Here is a 21,174-nt window from a genome sequence, read left to right on the forward strand (position 1 = left end):
ACTTTTGTTCCCAGGGAAAAAGTACTGATATGTCTCATTGTTTTCCTTTCCTTGTAGTTTTTAAGTCTTTTAATCTTCATTTCCTTCATAGTTTTCTGATACTTTAAACATATAATTAAAAAATGTGTTTGGTATCGCACAATTGTTTTTATTGTTGTTTTCAGAGGGGAAAAAACTTATCTACCAAGACCTACCTAAAAAATGAAAGCATTTTCTTTATCTCATTTTATAACCAAAGAAACACCAAAGGTTGAGAGACAATTCTTATTATCATCCTGTTCTTTCTTTTTTTGGTTGGAAAATTGAGGTACATTTAAGTAATTTTAAGATGGGAAAGGTCAGTGGTAAAGAAAAGCTCAAACAAACAAAAACTGGCACCTCCTGACTTTCACTTTCCTCATTACACAAAGATTAGTACTGTAACAGTCAGGATTGAGTCAGAAAAAGTAAAACCACATCAGCAATTTTAGGGGCACCTGGGTGGCTCAGTCAGTTGGGCATCTGACTTCGGCTCAGGTCATGATCTCATGGTCTGTGGGTTTGAGCCCCACATCAGGCTCTGTGCTGACAGCTCAGAGCCTGGAGTCTGGTTTGGATTCTGTCTCTCTCTCTCTCTCTTTCTAATCCTCCCAAGCTCACACTCTGTCTCTCACACTTTCTCAAAAATAAATAACATTACAAAAAGAAAAAGTAAAAGCACATCAGTAATTTTAGAGGGATAGAATTAAGTACAAGAATTGGGTAAATAGATATTGAAGAACAAGAAAAGGGAGTCATGTGCTACTAACTTGTTAGTAGGCATGAAATACTAACTGTTAAAAGGTGATTTCTTTCAAGGAGCTAAGGAGCAAAGGGAAGAGCTTGAGGGTTACTGAAATCTAGAAGACTGTAGGTCTGACTGCGTGGATCTGAGACCCAGAACTCTACTGAGACAGTAGGTAGTGCTAAGCTGGTGCAGAAGATTTGGGATACTGGTAGGAAGCTCAACGATCTGCAACTCGGGACTGTCAGGATAACACACTGATGCTGGATGACAGTGAAGTTGGTCTGCAGTGAATTTAAAAAATATACATAAATAAGTAAAGAAATAAGTATTTTCAATAAATATTTTAGTGAAAAAATATGTAAACGAAGTATAACTGACAGTGTAAAACATGTTATTGAGGTGATATTGACATACAGGAAGCAAACAGATCTCCCAGGTTTCCAAACTCTCACTCATTCCCCTTACTGCAGATCCCTATAGGAAGAGGGCCTGGTACAGCAGAATATGGTCCCTGTGATGAAGTGTACAAAATGGGAAGGGGATTTGAAGCTGAGTAACTTGAAAACTGGTACACAACCCATGTGCCATGCTTTTTCCCAGAAAATATAAAGAAAGAAATTTTAGGCAAAATGGATCTTCTAATTGTTTAAAATAATGGAGAACAAGGAGAAACATTCCAGGAAGAACCTTGTTTAATGCATACTTATTTGGGTACATTTTTTACTAGTGATGGCCTTTGTTTCCCACCTTTACCCTGTTGAAGCGATAGGCTAGCTTGACTCTGAAGTTTTTGTGGTGGTTTTGAGGGTTGAGCTTTTTGTTGTTTTGCAGATTGAGTCGAAACCTTACTCACTTGTCTTGAAGGAGCCCTACTCTCTTGTCTTAAAGTAGCCTTACTCTCTTGTCTTGAAGGAGCCCTACTCTCTTGTCTTGAAGGAGCCCTACTCTCTTGTCTTGAAGGAGCCCTACTCTCTTGTCTTGAAGGAGCCCTACTCTCTTGTCTTGAAGGGGGCCTACTCTCTTGTCTTGAAGGAGGCTTACTCTCTTGTATTGAAGGAGCCTTACTCTCTTGTCTTGAAGGAGCCCTACTCTCTTGTCTTGAAGGGGGCTTACTCTCTTGTCTTGAAGGAGCCTTACTCTCTTGTCTTGAAGGAGTCTTACTCTCTTGTCTTGAAGGAGCCTTACTCTCTGGTTTTGGAGGAACATTTTGTGCTGGTTTTTCAGGTTGAGTAGGAACATTTAGCATCTGTTTTGAAGGAACCTTTTGCACTTGTTTTAAAGGAAACGTTTGTGTTTGTTTTGCACTTTCAGCTTCCTTTTCCTTTGATTTTTTCTTCATGCAAAGACAAATAAGACAACATAATAAGAGAAGCAACCAAAGAAGTGAGAATGCTAACAAGTAACCCCTCTTTATTTTTTCTCTCTTCGGGGGTGGTCCACTATCAACACTACCTCCATTGCCCCGTTTTAGGCAGTTGGGTGGATCCCACAAATAGTTGCAATGGCAGTGATGTTTATTGTTGCAAATTCCCCTCAAGTTACAGAACTTAGGTGAACAACTACTATCCAAGCGAGATATATGGACACACTGCCTGTCAATGCAGAGATGTTCTGGGCCACACTCTGTGCCATCTTTCACTTCACCAATATCAGGTATGGGCATCCCAGAGTGGTAGTCAATACCCCAGCAGACGCCGTCATTGGAGTGAAATTGATGCACAGTATAATGTTCGTGCAGAGTGGGAATTTCTGTCACATTCTTACACTGAACTCTGCCACACAGGCTGTCTGAGATATTACATTTTATATATGCAGCATTTTTGAGACCACAGTTACCAAAACGATCACCAAGAGTGTTTATTTTTTTGTAGCAACTCTGACTTGCACTCGTTGCCTCTTGGCCAAAAAGCTGCTTACACTGTTCATTGCGGTCATTACAGTTCTTCTCATAGCAATAGGCACTTTCATTACAAGGAATTCCATCCTCCACATAGACATCATCCGGGCACATGTGGGATATGCCATCGCACCACTCTGGAAGATCACATTCATTGACCTGCTTTCTACATATGTTTCCTGATGGTAATAACTGGCAGTCCTTGCAACAAAGCCCAAAAGCACATGTAGACCCAAAGCTCAAAGTGCAGTTTGACAGACAGCAGGCATCTTTTGCACAACTCTGTAAAGGTCCACAGTCACACTCCTCTTCATCTTCAACAATACCATTCCCACAACGTGTCTGTGAAAATATGTCCTTTGTGTGTATAGTGTAGAACAAACATTTTACCTGGTGTATAGAATATCTCCAAAAATAAGAATAACTACAATTGCTAAATTTAGTTATTGGTGGGTTTGAAAAGTGCATTATGCATTTAGGCACTGCACATGTACAAAAGTCAGTATCGTGAATCATACCCAAATTATGACCAATATGATGAGCCATTGCAATTGCAACAGTGCCCAAGGTTTTTTCTACATTAGTAACAATTGCACAATTAATGTGTGATTGACACAGTCCTTGAACGTAGCCTAAGCCACTCATTCCTCGTACTGTCTTATTTATAAAAAGATGTATAGTATCATGTGGTAGGCGGATATCAAGGTTTTCCTTTTTCCAAAGGCAAAAATATCTCAGAGATCTCCTTATATCATTTACTTCAATGTAGTTTTTTTCAGTCCAGAACTCCAAACCAAACAATAGCAATTTAAGACCCAAGACGTCATAAATGGAATCCACTATATTTACAATAGTATATAGGTCTTCATTAAACTTTGAAATGTTCTTTTTTATATGAAGATATAAACTATGGTCCACCACCACTGCTATTTCAATAACAAACATATGGAGCCACCAGCCCATATAAGAACTTTGTTTCTGAGTAGAATTATCAATCTCTTGAGACTCCCATTGGGGTACAATTTTCTCTCGCATAAAGTCAGAATTCATGATTGGGAATTGGGCTTCCTCACTCTCCATTTTATATACCAGATGTTCAAAGTTAGTAGAAAAAGTCATGGGCTCAATTTCATAAGCAATGTCATTTATCTGTAACAATCCTCGAAAACCACCGAAACAGTAACTGAGGGCGACCAGGGATTCTGGGTCTCCCTCCACATAACCATGATAGTAGCAGTCATTCTGAACAAAAGGTTGGTCCTCAAGGAGAGCACCCTGGTCTGTATAGGTGAACACTGGGAGGTGTCTGGACAGCAAATGCTTCTTGACCTTTATATGGACAATGTGTCTCTTGCCCCCAAAATGCAGGCTGTAAGAGAGCCAGCCTGAAGGCTTCATGCCTCTGCCAGTGCCAGGTATCCTCAAAGGAATCACCACTTCTGGAGGACTATTATACTGGGGGTGCTCAGCCTGGGTGTGTCCACAAAAGAACAGACACACCCCAAACCAGTGTAGCAGAAATATGATCCTCATGTATAGCAGACCTTTAATCACAGTCATTACGAAGCCACCATTATGGAAATATTGGTCCAGATGCTCTGGCTTCTTATCCTGAGCTGGTCCATATGAAGGGCTAATCATTTGGGATCTGTGTTCTGGCAGAGTTGAACCATTACAGTATCACCCCTATAAGGAAAACAAAAAGCAACATGTGGATGGAAGTGGTTATGCCTGGTGAAGAAAAAGAAAAAGGCATGCAATAAAAGTAATTAGTGTTTGCTCAAGGAATAACCCAGGAAACTTCCTAGAATTGCTCTTAAGAATTAATACAGCAAAAAGGGACTCAGGGTATATAGAAGAATGAAAACTGGCTACATATTTATAGTTATTAAACCTAGATGATGGGAAAATAAGGATTTATTGTACTATTCTATAAATATGCATATGCATGAACATTTCCAAAATTAATAGTTAAAACAGAAGGGTCTTAGAGTTAGGTGACCTATATTGCTGAGATTGTCTCAATTTACACATGTTAAATTGGCATAAATAGTAATACCTCTTTCTGTTTTTCAAACTCAACTGATTAGTTAAGAGACTTTTTTTTGTAAAAAGCACTTATAATATTTTTTAATATTATGATATTTTAATATTAATTTAACATAAATATAATTTAATATTAATTTAATATTAATTTTAATATTTTTCATGGTGCTTACCACATACCTCCCTGAAGCAAAAAGGTTTATTTCTTTTTTCTTCCTTACATTATTCTTACTAGGCTTATCAGACTAGAAATACTCAAGAGCATTATTTGTGCCTTTCACAAATGTTGGTATCTCCTATAATGCCTATCTTAATTCTTTACGTAATAAAAAATGGTTGACTTGACTTTTATTGTTCTTTGGAATGTTACTCAATAGTGTTTATACTTTATTACATTTTTAATATAGAACATCATTCAAAAAAATTGGCCAATTTAATTTCTGCAACAAGGTCATATAAACTCAGTTTCTCTGCTTGTTCCCTCTAAATGTAACTAAATACCCTGAAAACATTCAATGAGAGGGAGAAGGCAGGCCAACATGGCAGGGAAATAGAGGTATCTGTACTTCCCGCATCTCTCAAACAAAGAAGTACTCAAGCCAAAGGACTTTGAACCCCAGAAGTCTGGGAGGAAAAGAGACTGAGTCTTAAAAGGAGATACCGGGACATCCTTGATGGAATATAGGTGGGTGATTGTGAACTGGAGGAGATAAAACGGGCTGCATAGGCATCAAGGGGAAGGATCCCCTTTTGAGGAAAGACAAAGGGAAGAGAAAGAGCGGCTGGGGAAGCATAGGACTGTATCTGGACAAGAGATAAACCTTGGACTGGGACTGAGAGAGATCCCATAGTTAACTGTGGGACTTTCTTTGGACTGGGGCCAGCTGCCCCATTCGCGTACCTGGGGAGGGGAGCCAGGTTCTGTGGTAGGTTAGGGTGCAGGCTGCAGTAGGAGAAAGTGGTCCCCTCCCTGGAGTGCTGTGGGATAGAACAAAGCCTGCTGTGTCTGCCACCCCCAGGCTTGGCAGCTATGTCAGCGGTGCAGTCCACAGCTGGAAGTGCTCCCTGAAATGCTGCGGCATAGAAAAAGCCAGCTGGGACCACATCTCAAGCTGCACAGAGAGGCACCTCCCCAGTGCGAGAGTGCACAGAGTGGGACTTTGAATCCTAGCAAAGCACAGGGTCAGGGGAGTCAGTGAAACCAGAAGGACTGCCCCCTCTGCACCTGCAACACAGTAAGGACAATTTGAATGGAGTCCACCAGGTCGTGGAGAATGGACTGGGTATCATCATTTCCCCCCCTCCACCCCCACCACCACCAAGGAAGGACCTATAGTGGAGGTGGGACCAGCCTACACCAAACCACTCCCCTCCATGCTGGGTAACTGTGCATCTCCTGGAGCAGATAGATGCTGTGCAACCAGATGGCTCCATCATCCAGACCAGTGATGCTGCCTAGCCTGGATTAATTCCAGGACAATTTTTGTTATTTAGATGTATTCTCCCTTCTTTTTTTTTTTAATTTTTTTTTTAACATTTATTTATTTTTGAGACAGAGAGAGACAGAGCATGAACAGGGGAGGGTCAGAGAGAGAGGGAGACACAGAATCGGAAGCAGGCTCCAGGCTCTGAGCCATCAGCCCAGAGCCCGACACGGGGCTTGAACTCACAGACCGCGAGATCATGACCTGAGCTGAAGTCGGACGCTCAACTGACTGAGCCACCCAGGCGCCCCGAGACGTATTCTCCCTTCTTATCTCTTCCCTCCTCTAGCTGGTTACTCTGGTTGTTGGTTTGTTTAAGCAGACATATTTAATCCATTCTCTTCATACATGTTCTACACCTCCTTCTCTGCTTTCCTTTCTCTCTCTCTGGAATAATCAAGCCGTATAGTTTCTCTGTCTGGGTACCTTTATCTTCGTCCCTGCCCCCTCCTTCTTTATTTTCCTTTCTCTCCCTGGTTTAAGCCATTTAGTCTCTCGGCCTGTCAATGTTTATTTTCTCTTTGTCCCTGCCCCTGTCATTTCTCTCTTTCTATGTGTTCTTCCATCAGCACCGCCTCTACTCTGTTCTTTACTTGTACTTGTTTCTGGTTTTTTGCTTTTGGATTGTTTTTGTTTGTGTGTGTGCTTTGTGTGTGTGTGTGTGTGTGTGTGTGTGTGTGTGTGTGTATCTGTTTACTTGTTTGTTTTATTTGTGTGTTTGCATGTCTTTGTTTCATGTTCATCTGTTTGTTTTCCTTTCCACGGTTACTTCAAAGAAAAGAATCAAAGCACACCTCGTGGTGGATCCAAAACATCATTACGAGTAAAGAAATAAAATAACCAAAGACACAACAACAGAAAGAAAGTAACACTTTCCAAAAAACACCTCCTAAAGGGCTGGGTAGTAGATGACCACCCTTTAATATAGCATTGCTCACAGATGCAGAGCACATAACAAGCTTTTAAAACTCATAATGGACAGAAAACTAGCCAAAATTATGAAATGGGAGAATTCCCCTGAAAAGAAATTCCAGAAAGAAGTGACAGCTAAAGAAATGATCAAAGCAGATATAAGCAATATAACGGAACAAGAATTTAGAATAATAGTCATAAGATTAATCATTGGGTTTGAAAAAGGCATAAAGACAGCAGAGAATCTACTACTGCAGAGATCAAGGAACTAAAAAATAGTCATGATGAATTAAAAAATGCTATAAATGAAATGCAAAATAAAAGGGAGGCAGGCACAGTGTGGATTGAAGAGGCAGAGGGGCAAATAGGTGAATTAGAAGATAAAGTTATGGAAAAAGAGGAAGCTGAGAAAAAGAGAGATTAAAAAAATCCAGGATCATGAGGAGAGAATTAGAAAACTAAGTGATGCAATCAAATGGAACAATATCCGTATCATAGGAATTCCAGAAAAAGAGAGAGAAAGGGGCTGAAGGTGTCCTTGAACAAATCATAGCTGAGAACTTCCCTGATCTGGGGAAGGAAAAAGGCATTGAAATCCAAGAGGCACAGAGAACTCCCTTCAGATTTAACTTGAATCGATCTTCTGCATGACATATCATAGTGAAACTGGCAAAATACAAGGATAAAGAGAAAATTCTGAAAGCAGCTAGGGACAAACATTCTCTAACATATAAAGGGAGACCGATAAGACTCGTGACCGATCTCTCTACTGCAACTTGGCAGGCCAGAAAGGAATGTCAGGAGATCTTCAATATGATGAACAGAAAAAATATGCAGCCGAGAATCCTTTATCCAGCAAGTCTGTCATTCAGAATAGAAGGAGAGATAAAGGTCTTCCCAAACAAACAAAAACTGAAGGAATTCGTCACCACTAAACCAGCCCTACAAGAGATCCTAAGGGGGATCCTGTGAGACAAACTACCAGAAACATCGCTACAAGCATGAAACCTACAGACATCACAATGACTCTAAACCCATATCTTTCTATAATAACACTGAATGTAAATGGACTAAATACACCAATCAAAAGACATAGGGTATCAGAATGGATAAAAAATAAGACCAATCTATTTGCTGTCTACAAGAGACCCATTTTAGACCTGAGGACACCTTCAGATTGAAAGTGAGGGGATGGAGAAATATTTATCATGCCACTGGAAGTCAAAAGAAAGCTGGAGTAGCCATACTTTATCAGACAAACTAGACTTTAAATTAAAGGCTGTAACAAGAGATGAAGAAGGGCATTATATAATAATTACAGGGTCTATCCACGAGGAAGAGCTAACAATTATAAAGGTCTATGTACCGAATATGGGAACCCCCAAATATATAAACCAATTGCTCACAAACATAAGCAACTTTATTGATAAGAATTGGTAATTGCAGGGGACTTTAACACTCCACTTACAGCAATGGATAGATCATCTAGACACACGGTCAATAAAGAAACAAGGGCCCTGAATGATACATTGGATCAGATGGACTTGACATATATTTAGAACTCTGCATCCGAAAGCAACAGAATATACTTTCTTCTCGAGTGCACATGGAACATTCTCCAAGAGAGATCACATACTGGGTCACAAAACAGCCCTTCATAAGTTTACAAGAATTGAAATTATACCATGCACGCTTTCAGACCACAATGCTATGAAGCTTGAAATCAACCACAGGAAAAAGTCTGGAAAACCTCCAAAAGCATGGAGGTTAAAGAACACCCTACTAACGAATGAGTGGGAAAACCAGGCAATTAGAGAAGAAATTAAAAAATATATGGAAACAAACGAAAATGAAAATACAACAATCCAAACGCTTTGGGATGCAGCGAAGGCAGTCCTGAGAGGAAAACATATTGCAATCCAGGCGTATCTCAAGAAATGAGAAAAATCCCAAATACAAAATCTAACAGCACACCTGAAGGAACTAGAAGCAGAACAGCAAAGACAGCCTAAACCCAGCAGAAGAAGAGAAATAATAAAGATCAGAGCAGAAATAAACAATATACAATCTAAAAAAACTGTAGAGCAGATCAATGAAACCAAGAGTTGTTTTTTTGAAAAAATAAACAAAATTGATAAGCCTCCAGCCAGGTTCTCAAAAAGAAAAGGGAGATGACCCAAATAGATAAAATCATGAATGAAAATGGAATTATTACAACCAATCCTTCAGAGATACAAGCAATTATCAGGGAATACTATGAAAAACTATATGCCAACAAACTGGACAACCTGGAAGAAATGGACAAATTCCTAAGTACCCACACACTTCTAAAACTCAATCAGGAGGAAATAGAAAGCTTGAACAGACCCATAACCAGCGAGGAAATTGAATCAAATCAATCAAAAAAATCTCCCAACAAATAAGAGTCCAGGACCAGATGGCTTCCTAGGGGAGTTCTACCAGACGTTTAAAGCAGAGATAATACCTATCCTTCTCAAGCTATTCCAAAAAATAGAAAGGGAAGGAAAACTTCCAGACTCCTTCTATGAAGCCAGTATTACTTTGATTCCTAAACCAGACAGAGACCCCGTAAAAAAGGAGAAGTACAGGCCAATATCCCTGATGAATATGGATGCAAAAATTCTCAATAAGATACTAACAAATCGAATTCAACAGCATATAAAAAGAATTATTCACTGTGATCAAGTGGGATTCATTCCTGGGCTGCAGGGCTGGTTCAACATTCACAAATCAATCAACGTGATACATCACATTAATAAAAGGAAAAATAAGAACCATATGATTATGTCAATCTATGCAGAAAAAGCATTTGACAAAATTCAGCACCCTTTCTTAATAAAAACCCTCAAGAAAGTCAGGATAGAAGGAACATACTTAAACATCATAAAAGCCATTCATGAAAAGCCCACAGCTAACATCATCCTCAATGGGGAAAAACTGAGAGCTTTTTCCCTGATATCAAGAACATGACAGGGATGTCCACTGTGACCGCTGTTGTTTAACATAGTGTTGGAAGTTCTAGCATCAGCAATCAGACAACAAAAGGAAATCAAAGGCATCAAAATTGGCAAAGATGAAGTTAAGCTTTCACTTTATGCAGATGACATGATACTATACATGGAAAATCTGATAGACTCCACCAAAAGTCTGCTAGAACTGATACATGAATTCAGCAAAGTTGCAGGATACAAAATTAATGTACAGAAATCAGTTTCATTCTTATACACTAACAATGAAGCAACAGAAAGACAAATAAAGAAACTTATCCCATTCAAAATTGCACCAAGAAGCATAAAATACCTAGGAATAAACCTAACCAAAGATGTAAAAGATCTGTATGCTGAAAACTATAGAAAGCTTATGAAGGAAATTGAAGAAGATTTAAAGAAATGGAAAAACATTCCGTGCTCATGGATTGGAAGAATAAATATTGTTAAAATGTCAATACTACCCAAAGCTATCTACACATTCAATGCAATCCCAATCAAAATTGCACCAGCATTCTTCTCGAAACTAGAACAAGCAATCCTAAAATTTGTATGGAACCACAAAAGGCCCTGAATAGCCAAAGTAATTTTGAAGAAGACCAAAGCGGGAGGCATCACAATCCCAGACGTTAGCCTCTACTACAAAGCTGTCATCATCAAGACAGCATGGTATTGGCACAAAAACAGACACATAGACCAATGGAATAGAATAGAAACCCCAGAACTAGACCCACAAACGTATGGCCAACTCATCTTTGACAAAGCAGGAAAGAACATCCAATGGAAAAAAGACAGCCTCCTTAACAAATGGTGCTGGGAGAACTGGACAGCAACATGCAGAAGATTGAAACTAGACCACTTTCTCACACCATTCACAAAAATAAACTCAAAATGGATAAGGACCTGAATGTGAGACAGGAAACCATCAAAACCCTAGAGGAGAAAGTAGGAAAAGACCTCTCTGACCTCAGCTGTAGCAATCTCTTACTTGACACATCCCCAAAGGCAAGGGAATTAAAAGCAAAAATGAACTACTGGGACCTTATGAAGATAAAAAACTTCTGCACAGCAAAGGAAACAATCAACAAAACTGAAAGGCGACGAACGGAATAGGAAAAGATATTTGCAAATGACCTATCGGACAAACGGCTAGTATCCAAAATCTATAAAGAGCTCACCAAACTCCACACCCAAAAAACAAATAACCCAGTGAAGAAATGGGCAGAAAACATGAAAAGACACTTCTCTAAAGAAGACATCCGGATGGCCAACAGGCACATGAAAAGATGTTCAACGTCGCTCCTTATCAGGGAAATACAAATCAAAACCACAGTGAGATATCACCTCACGCCAGTCAGAGTGGCCAAAATGAACAAATCAGGAGACTCTAGATGCTGGAGAGGATGTGGAGAAACGGGAACCCTCTTGCACTGTTGGTGGGAATGCAAACTGGTGCAGCCACTGTGGAAAACAGTGTGAAGGTTCCTCAAAAAATTAAAAATAGACCTACCCTATGACCCAGCAATAGCACTGCTAGGAATTGACCCAAGGGATACAGGAGTACTGATGCATAGGGGCATTTTTACCCCAATGTTTATAGCAGCACTCTCAACAATAGCCAAATTATGGAAAGAGCCTAAATGTCCATCAACTGATGAATGGATAAAGAAATTGTGGTTTATATACACAATGGAGTACTACGTGGCAATGAGAAAGAATGAAATATAGTCCTTTGTAGCAACATGGATGGAACTGGAGAGTGTGATGCTAAGTGAAATAAGCCATACAGAGAAAGACAGGTACCATATGTTTTCACTCTTATGTGGATCCTGAGAAACTTAACAGAAACCCATGAGGGAGGGGAAGGAAAAAAAAAAGAGGTTAGAGTGGGAGAGAGCCAAAGCATAAGAGACTGTTAAAAACTGAGAACAAACTGAGGGTTGATGGGGGGTGGGAGGGAGGGGAGGGTGGGTGATGGGTATTGAGGAGGGCACTTTTGGGATGATCATTGGGTGTTGTTTGGAAACCTATTTGACAATAAATTTCATATATTGAAGAAAAAAAAAAAGAAAGCAAAGGAGAAGAAGCAACAAAGCAGACAATGGATTAGTAATGAGAGAGTGTGTTTTAATGAAAACCAGGGAAAAAAAGTCTTCCATGTCAGGAAGATGAGGAGTGGACTGCCCCTTTGACATGATGGATTAGAAATTATGCAGTACCTTGATAAGAAGAGTTTTACCTTTTTGATAGGCACCCTAGGGTATGAAAGAAAGAAGAGAGCACATGTGTAAAGATATCCTTTAGAACAATTGTACTGTCAAGGTTATGAAAGACTATAGGAAGAGGAGTGTTTGTAGTAAAGGCTGTGATTTTAGATGTTGGAGACACAGCATAGTGTGTACAGAAAAGATTGAGCCAGTAGAGAAAGGACAAATTATAATGTTGGACCAGGGAGCCAGTAAAGTGGAGAAGGGGATGAGGGGGTCAGAGTCATATACTCAAAGGAAAAAATCTTTGAAAAAAACTGGAGAGGATATTGGAGAAAACCAAACAAAATGATGTTTTAAAATGAAATATCAAACCAAATGAAATAAAATGGTTTTTGCTAGGGTGGGTGAAGAAATCCTCAGACCTTTTATTTATAGATTTATCTGTGGTACTATGAGAGATTTTCTTCTCTGTTGGATTATATTTCTTAGTAAATTCTGAAGCAAGGTTGTCACCTAACAGAGAACAATGAAGAGAATGTGGGAAGTTCAAAGAGGCTAAAAACATTATTTAGATACCACATTGGTGACTTATTTATCTCTTTCACCATAGCCTCTCTTGTATAGCAAGGTTTACATAATCTTATTTAAGCAAATAAGTATAAACTTACTTAGATCTATAACCTTATCTCTCAAACTAATTTATATTACATGAAGTAAAAGATCATGATTTTTATTTCTCCCAATTAAGGTATCCTTTTCCCAGAACCATTATGCCACACAAAATATCTTACAAATAACAACTGTCTAGAAATACATATGAATGCACTGAGTTGGGCTGAGTCACACCTAACATTTACATGTCTGTTTATTCTGTCAATTACTTAATTAGTTGTTATGAATTAAGAAGCTTGAGTTACTAAGCACAGTCTTATTATACTTGAGTAACTAATTTTATGCCGTGGACAAGAAATGATTGCATCAGAAAGTCTGATAATTGCCTATCTTCCCAGAAAATTATGGTATAAAGCCTAGAGGGTTATCTCAAAGCTAAGTGTAGAGCATGGAGAGGTTGCCTTGACTCTGTGATTCTTTAAGTGTGACCTGCATATCTATATCTATATCTATATCTATATCTATATCTATATCTATATCTATATCTATATCTATATCTATATCATCTATATCTATCTATATCTATATCTATATCATCTATATCTATCTATATCTATATCTATATCTATATCTATATCTATATCTATATCTATATCTATATCTATCTATATCTATCTATATATGGAGATATATATAACATACATTATATATAGATGTATAATAATATATAGATGTAATATATAAGAAAACCAATGCAATTACAAAAATTTCTTAGCATCAAAGATATGACAATAGTTTCTACACATCAATTGGAACATCTAGAATTAGAGGAACAGCAGAGAATCCCTTCTCTGACACTTGATGACTTTCAATTAAGGGCTGAAGAACCATCACTGTCCCAGTTATTAAAGAAATTAAAGTGACAAAAATATAATTCTTTTCAGACAGATGTACACTAGTCTGTTGGGATTCAAGTATGTGTTAGTCTGCCAGGGCTGCCATATTAAAGTACTACAGAATGGGGGCTGAAACAATGGAAATTTATTTTCTCACAGTTCTGGAGGCTGGAAATCTGAGATCAAGGTATTGGCAGGGTTGATTCTGCTGAGGGGCATGAGGGAAAGTTCTGGATCATTTCTCTCCCAAGCTACCTTTAAGCTCTCTTCTGGCTGAATTTTCACATTACCTTCACTCTGTAAATGTCTGTGTCAAATTTCCCTTTCTTATAAGGATACCAGTCATATTGGATTAGGGCACACCTTAATGACCTCTTTTCAAAGATCTTTAAGGATCCTTAAATGATCTCCAAATATAGTCACATTATGACGTACTTGGAGTTTGGACCAACGTATGACTTTTTTAGTGGTGTAATTCATCCTACAATAGTATACTATCATGTTAAGAACAAGAATGTAAATTCTGAAGCAAAAAAGATAATAAACAGATTGAGCTTATATGCAAATTAACAGGTTATTTATTACCATTTAGTTATGTGTGTGTGTTTGTTTACACACATGTATAAATATGTTACTTGTAAACATATAACAAATTGATTTATACCATATAAAACACTTTTTTCTTCAGCACGAGTACCATTTTCCTTCCCATATACAACATTTGGAGTAATTTCCATTGAAATAATTGGAAAATAATAAAAAGAATATGGATAAAAGTAAAATTTTTAAAATTATGATAATTCACTGATTATGCAATGAAAACAGGAAATATAAAGAAAAATGAGAAAACACAAATTTAGAACTCCTCCCATGTAATTTGCCTGGAAAAAGCATACTTACTATATGGAAATAATTTAGCATAATGCAACAAACATAGTGCAATTAAGCAAAAAAGGAAATAAAAGGCATTTATATTGGAAAAAAGAAGTAAAACTTCTTGCGAATGGCATGATCCTGTATACCAAAAGTACTAGGAAACACACTAAAAACTTACACTAAGTACAGAAATACCACAGGATACAAGATCAATATAAAAAAATTAAATACATTTCTATGAGCAATGAACAATCAAAAATTCACATTAAGAACACAATTTGTGTAATAGTAGCATAAAAAAATTTAAGTATTTAGAAGCATTTAACAAAGACAGGAAAAAAAATCAAGATTTGTACACTAAAAATTACAAATCTTTCCTGAGTGAAGCAAAAGAAGATTTAAATAAAATAGATATTCTATGTTCATTCGCTAGTAGATTCACTACTATTAAGGTGGAAATCATTCTCAATTAATGTATAGAGTCACCTCAATCCCTATCGAAATTTCATCAGGGATTTTTTTTAGATATTGAGTAATTCTAAAATTTACATGGAAAAACAAAACACCTGAAATAGTCAAAACAATTTGGAGAAAAAACAAGGTTGGAGGATTACCACTTCCTGATTCGAAAATATAAACCTGCAGCTATCAAAAAAGTGCGGTAAAGGTGTGAGGATAAACATGTAGGTAAATAAAACAGAATTGAAGATGCAGAGATAAATATTAACCCTTATAATCCTTTTTTAAAGGTTTATTTACTTTTGAGAAAGGGAGCACAGGATGGGAGGGGCAGAGAGAGAGGAAGACAGAAGATATGAAGCAGGCTCTACCCTGACAACAGTGAGATCAATGCGGGCTTGTACTCAAGAACCATGAGATCCTGACTTGAGCTGAAGTGGGATGCTCAGCCAACTGAGTCACCGGGTGCCCCTACCCCATAGTCATTTAATCTTTGATTGGCAAGTAAAAGTTGCCAAGGCTATATATTCAGAAAATGATATTAGAACAATAGTACACATACAAAAAGGTGAATTTAAACCCTTACTGCACACTATATACAAAAGTTATCTTGAAAATGCATTTTAGAGTCTGATATTATTAAGTGGAGACATGGGTTGTTTCTGACTTCGGCTCCCCTCACAGGAAAACCACCTAGCAACTATCCAAAGACAAAACACCATTGCAAAAGTTTCAGAACCAAGGGCTGAGGCTGAAGCAACCCCTTAGAACACAGAGACCAAGAGAGACTACATTATAAAACAAAGAGCAGTGACTACACTCTTACTAAATTACCTTGACCCTTGGCCAGCAATCCTTACCCTGGGCCAGCACATTTTCCAGAGAAGGCCCACTTGGGCCTACATTTTCTCTAGTAGGGATTAAGGAGTCCAAGGTATACATCAAGCTCCACAAGCATTGCAGGGTAATTCCCAGGAAGCCACTTTTGTCTTACCTCATAAGGATCACTGGGGAAATCTGTGGGACTTGGTCACTGAGGATAAGATCGAAATAGAGAAGGGAGCAGGGATTACAGCAACCAGTACTAAGACCTTGGCAAAATACATTCCTCTAGGCAACTCCATTTGAGCAGAGATGCCGGTTAGCATCTCATCCCATCTGTAGAGCCAAGCCAGTGGCTGTATCTAGCCAGAGAGCTCAGTGTGCAATTTTACCTGGTTTGATTCATCAGATATGACAGATATGGATCTTGTGCTATGGCCCCACGCAGGCAGTAAAATACATTTCAAGTTCCACCTACTGCTGGAGACAGCCCCAATCCACCCGACCAAAAAACTTAACCAGAGAATCCAGGCAACTGTGTAGTCCATTCTACAGCTACACTTGTGGCAGCACCCAAAGAGAGAACTCAATCAGTAGTTCTGTTCATCTGTAGGGCCAAGCTGGTAGCCCCATCTAAACAAGGATCTTTGGGCAGTTCCCATTCACATCCCCAGCAAATGAGCTGTAGTGGCCACAGAGCCCATCCTACGGCCTTGCACAGAGAAGCAAATTTGAAGTCTAGCCTGACTGCTGAATATAACTTCCAGTCTCACTTGACCAGAAAGTATGACCAGAAATTCTGGGGTAGCCACAGAGCCAATCCTATAGTCACACTTGGAAAGAGAAACAAACCAGCAGTACCCTGCCTGAAAACAAAACCCAGTCACCATGCCCATCCAACTATGGAGCCCAGCCAGCAACAGCCCCCCTGGCTCAGAGAATGGGCAATAACCTCACCCAAATGAAAACTACAATAGCCAGCCTTGGCTGCCCAAGGACATGATCTGCTGATGCATATAGAGTCCCAAGCTAAAGTAACTGGTGAAGGACTATCCCTGCCAAAGCAAATCTGTGAAGTCTAGAGGAAGAGATTGCTTACTCAAGTGTGAAGATACAAGTGCAAGGAATTAACTCATGAAGAATCAGATAAACGTGACATCAACAAAGAAAACTAATAAATCTCCAAAAACTGGTCATCTCCAGAAACACAGATCCATGAACTATCTGACAAACGATAAAGGGTGTTCTTCAAGTGGAAATAAAAAGATGTTAATTATTCTTACAAAAATATAGGAATGTGTAAAAGTCACTGGTGATATATATGTAGTCTAAGACATAAACTCTAATATTGTAATGATGGTACATAAATAACTTACAAATCTATAAAGTTTTTTTAATATTTTTTCTTTTCCTGCCTTTTATTTATTTATGTAATTTATTTATTTTTTAAAATATAATTTATTGTCAAGTTAGCTAACATAAAATGTATACAGTGTGCTCTTGGCTTTGGGGGTAGATTCCCATGATTCATTACTTACGTACAACACCCAATGCTCATCTGAACAAGTGCCCTCCTCAATGCCCATTACCCATTTTCCCCTCTCCCCCGCAACCCCCACCAACTCTCAGTTTGTTCTCTGTATTTCAGAGTCTTTTATGGTTTGCCTCCCTCTCTGTTTGAAGCTATTTTTCCCCTTCTCTTTCCGCAAGGTCTTCTGTTAAGTTTCTCAAGTTCCACATGTGAGTGAAAGCATATGATATCTGTATTTCTCTGACTGACTTATTTCACTTAGTATAATATCCTCCAGTTCCATCCACACTGCTGCAAATGGCAAGATTTTATTCTTTCTCATTGCCAAGTAGTATTCCATTGTATATGTAAACCACATCTTTTTTATCCATTCATCATTGATGGACATTTGGGCTCTTTCCATACTTTGGTTATTGTTGAAAGCACTACTATAAACATTGGGATACATGTGCCCCTATGAATTAGCACTCCTGTATACTTTGTATAAATTGCTAGTAGTGATATTTCTGGGTTGTAGGCTAATTATATTGTTAATTTTTTGAGGAAACTCCACCCTGCTTTTTAGAGCAACTGCACCAATTTGTATTCCCACCAACAGTGCAAGAGGGTTCCTGTTTCTCCACATCCTTGCCAATATCTGTTGCTTCCTGAGTTATTGATTTTAGCAACTCTGACAGGCATGAGGTATTATCTCAATATGGTTTTGATTTGTGTTTCCCTGATGGTGAGCATCTGGATGTCTTCTTTGGAAAAGTATCTTTTCATGTCTTCTGCCCATTTCTTCACTGGATTATTTGTTTTTCAGGTGTTGAGTTTGGTAAGTTCTTTATAGATTTTGGATATTAACCCTTTATCAGATATGTCATTGCAAATATTTTCTCCCATTCTGTAGGTTGTCTTTTAGCTTTGTTGATTGTTTCCTTGCAGTGGAAGCTTTTTATCTTGATGAGGTCCTAACAGTTCATTTTTGCTTTTATTTCCCTTGCCTTCGGAGACGTGTGGAGTAAGAAATTACTGCGGCTAAGGTCAAAGTGGTTGTTACCTGTTTTCTCCTCTAGGGTTTTGATGGTTTCATGTCTCACATTTAGGTCCTTCATCCATTTTGAGTTTATTTTTGTGTATGGTTTAAGAAAGTGGTCCAGTTTCTTTCTTCTGCACGTTGCTGTCCGGTTCTCCCAGCACCATTTGCTAAAGAGACTGTCTTTTCTCCATTGGATACTCTTTCCTGCTTTGTCAAAGATTAGTTGGCCATACATTTGTGGGTCCAATTCTGGGTTCTCTATTCTATTCCATTGGCCTTTGTGTCTGTTTTTGTGCCAATACCATACTATCTTGATGATTACAGCTTTGTAGTAGAGCTAACATCCAGGATTGTGATGCCTCTTGCTTTAGTTTTCTTTTCCAACAATACTTTGGCTGTTCAGGGTCTTTGGTGGCTCTATACAAATTTTAGGATTTTCGTTCCAGCTTTGAGAAGAATGCCGGTGCAATTTTGATTGGGATTGCATTGAATGTGTAGATTGCTTTAGGCAGTATTGACATTTTAACAATATTTGTTCTTCCAATCCATGAGCATGGAAGGTTTTTCCATTTTTTGGGGTCTTCTTCAATTTCTTTTATAAGTTTTCTATAGTTTTCAGCATATAGATATTTTAAATGTTTCTATACATTGATTTTGTATCCTGCAGCTTTGTTGAATTCATGTATCAGTTCTAGCAGCTTTTTGGTGGAGTCTTTCAAGTTTTCCATGTAGAGTATCATGTCCTCTGTACAAAGTGGAAGTTTGACTTCTTTGCCAATTTTGATGCCTTTTATTTCATTTTGTTTTCTGATTGCTAAGGCTAGGACTTCCAACACTATCTTAAACAACAGTGGTGAGAGTGGACATCCCTGTCATATTCCTGATCTCAGGGGGAAAGCTCTCAGGTTTTCCTCATTGAGGATGATATTAGCTATGGACTTTTCATATATGGCCTTTGTGATGTTAAGGTATGTTTCTTCTATCCTGACATTCTTGAGGGTTTTTATTAAGAAAAGATGATATATTTTGTCAAATGCTTTTTCTGCATCTATTGACAGGATCATATGGTTCTTATCCTTTATTTTATTTATGTGATGTATCACACTGATTGATTTGCAAATATTGAACCCATCCTACAGCCCAGGAGTGAATTCCACTTGACCATGGTGGATAATTCTTTTTATATGCTGTTCAATTTGATTTGCTGGTATCTTGTTGAGAATTTTTGCATCCATGTTCATCAGGGCTATTGGCCTGTGAGTCTCCTTTTATGTGGGATCTCTGTCTGGTTTGGGAATCAAGGTAATGCTGGCTTCACAGAGTGAGTCCAGAAGCTTTCCTTCCATTTCTATTTTTTGGAACAGATTGAGAAGGATAGGTATTAACTCTGCTTTAAATATCTGGTAGAATTCCATTGGGAAGCCATCTGGCCCAGGACTCTTATTTGTTGGGAGATTTTTGATAATTGATTCAGTTTATTCACTGGTTATGAGTCTGTTCAAATTTTCTGACTCTTCCCATTTGAGCTTTGGTAGTATGTGTATGACTAGGAATTTGTCCATTTCTTCCAGGTTGTCCAGTTTGTTGGCATATAATTTTTCATAGTATTCTCTAATAATTGTTTGTATTTCTGTGGTGTTTATTGTGATCTCTCCTTTTTCATTGATGATTTCACCTATTTGGATTCTCTCTTTTCGTTTTGATAAGTTTGGCTAAGGGTTTATCAATTTTATTTATTTTTTATAAAAAACAAATTTTTAGATTCATTGATCTGTTCTACTCTTTTTAAAAAATTATATAATGTTTATTTCTGCTCTAACCTTTATTATTTCTCTTTTTCTGCTGGCTTTGTGGTTTCTTTGCTGTTCTGCTTCTAGTTTCTTTAGGTGTGCTTTTAGATTTAATATTTGGGATTTTTCTTGTTTCTTGAGATAGGCCTGGATTTGTTGTGTTTTCATTTTCATTTACTTCCATATATTTTTAAATTTCTTCTTAAATGTCTGGTTGGCCCATTCATTATTTTAACCTCCATGCATTTGTAGGCTTTCCAAGTTTTTTCTTGTCATTGGTTTCAAGTTTCTGAAACTGTGATCTGAAAGTGTGTATGGTAAGATATCAATTCTGTTATATATATTGAGGGCTGTTTTGTGACCCAGTATGTGATCTATCATGAAAAATGTTCCATGTGTACTCGAGAAGAATGTGTATTCTGCTGCTTTTGGATGAAAAGTTCTGAATGTATCTGTCAAGTCTATCTGGTCCAGTGTATCATTCAAGGTCATGGTTTCTTTATTGATTTTCTACCTAGATATGTCCATTGTTGTAAATGGAGTATTAAACTCCCCTGCAATTACTGTATTGTTATCAATAGATTGCTTATGTTTGTGATTAATTGATTTACATACTTGGGTGCTCTCAAGTGGGGGGAATAAACATTTATAAATGTTAGATCTTGATGGATAGACCCTGTAATTATGATATAATGCCCTTCTTCATCTCTTGTTACAGCCTTTAGTTTAAAATCTAGTTTGTCTGGTATAAGTATGGCTACTCCAGCTTTCTTTTGACTTCCTGTAGCATGATAGATGGTTCTGCATCCCCTCACTTTCAATCTGAAGGTGTCCTTAGGTCTAA

General features: G+C 38.0%; 1 protein-coding gene across 3 annotated transcripts in view; it reads right to left on the minus strand.

The window, feature by feature from the left end:
* Positions 1 to 1,440: 1,440 nt before the first annotated feature.
* ADAM29 (ADAM metallopeptidase domain 29) overlaps positions 1,441 to 21,174 on the minus strand; it is a 76,794-nt gene continuing 57,060 nt past the window's right edge. For all 3 annotated transcript variants that reach the window (XM_006930770.5, XM_011281565.4, XM_045055667.1), the window contains one exon: positions 1,441 to 4,349. In XM_006930770.5, coding sequence (XP_006930832.4) covers positions 1,470 to 4,304 — 2,835 coding nt within the window. In that variant the 5' untranslated portion in view covers positions 4,305 to 4,349 and the 3' untranslated portion in view covers positions 1,441 to 1,469. The remainder of the gene's footprint in view (positions 4,350 to 21,174) is intronic.

The sequence above is a fragment of the Felis catus genome, chromosome B1 (assembly GCF_018350175.1).
Source record: "Felis catus isolate Fca126 chromosome B1, F.catus_Fca126_mat1.0, whole genome shotgun sequence".
NCBI lineage: Eukaryota > Metazoa > Chordata > Mammalia > Carnivora > Felidae > Felis > Felis catus.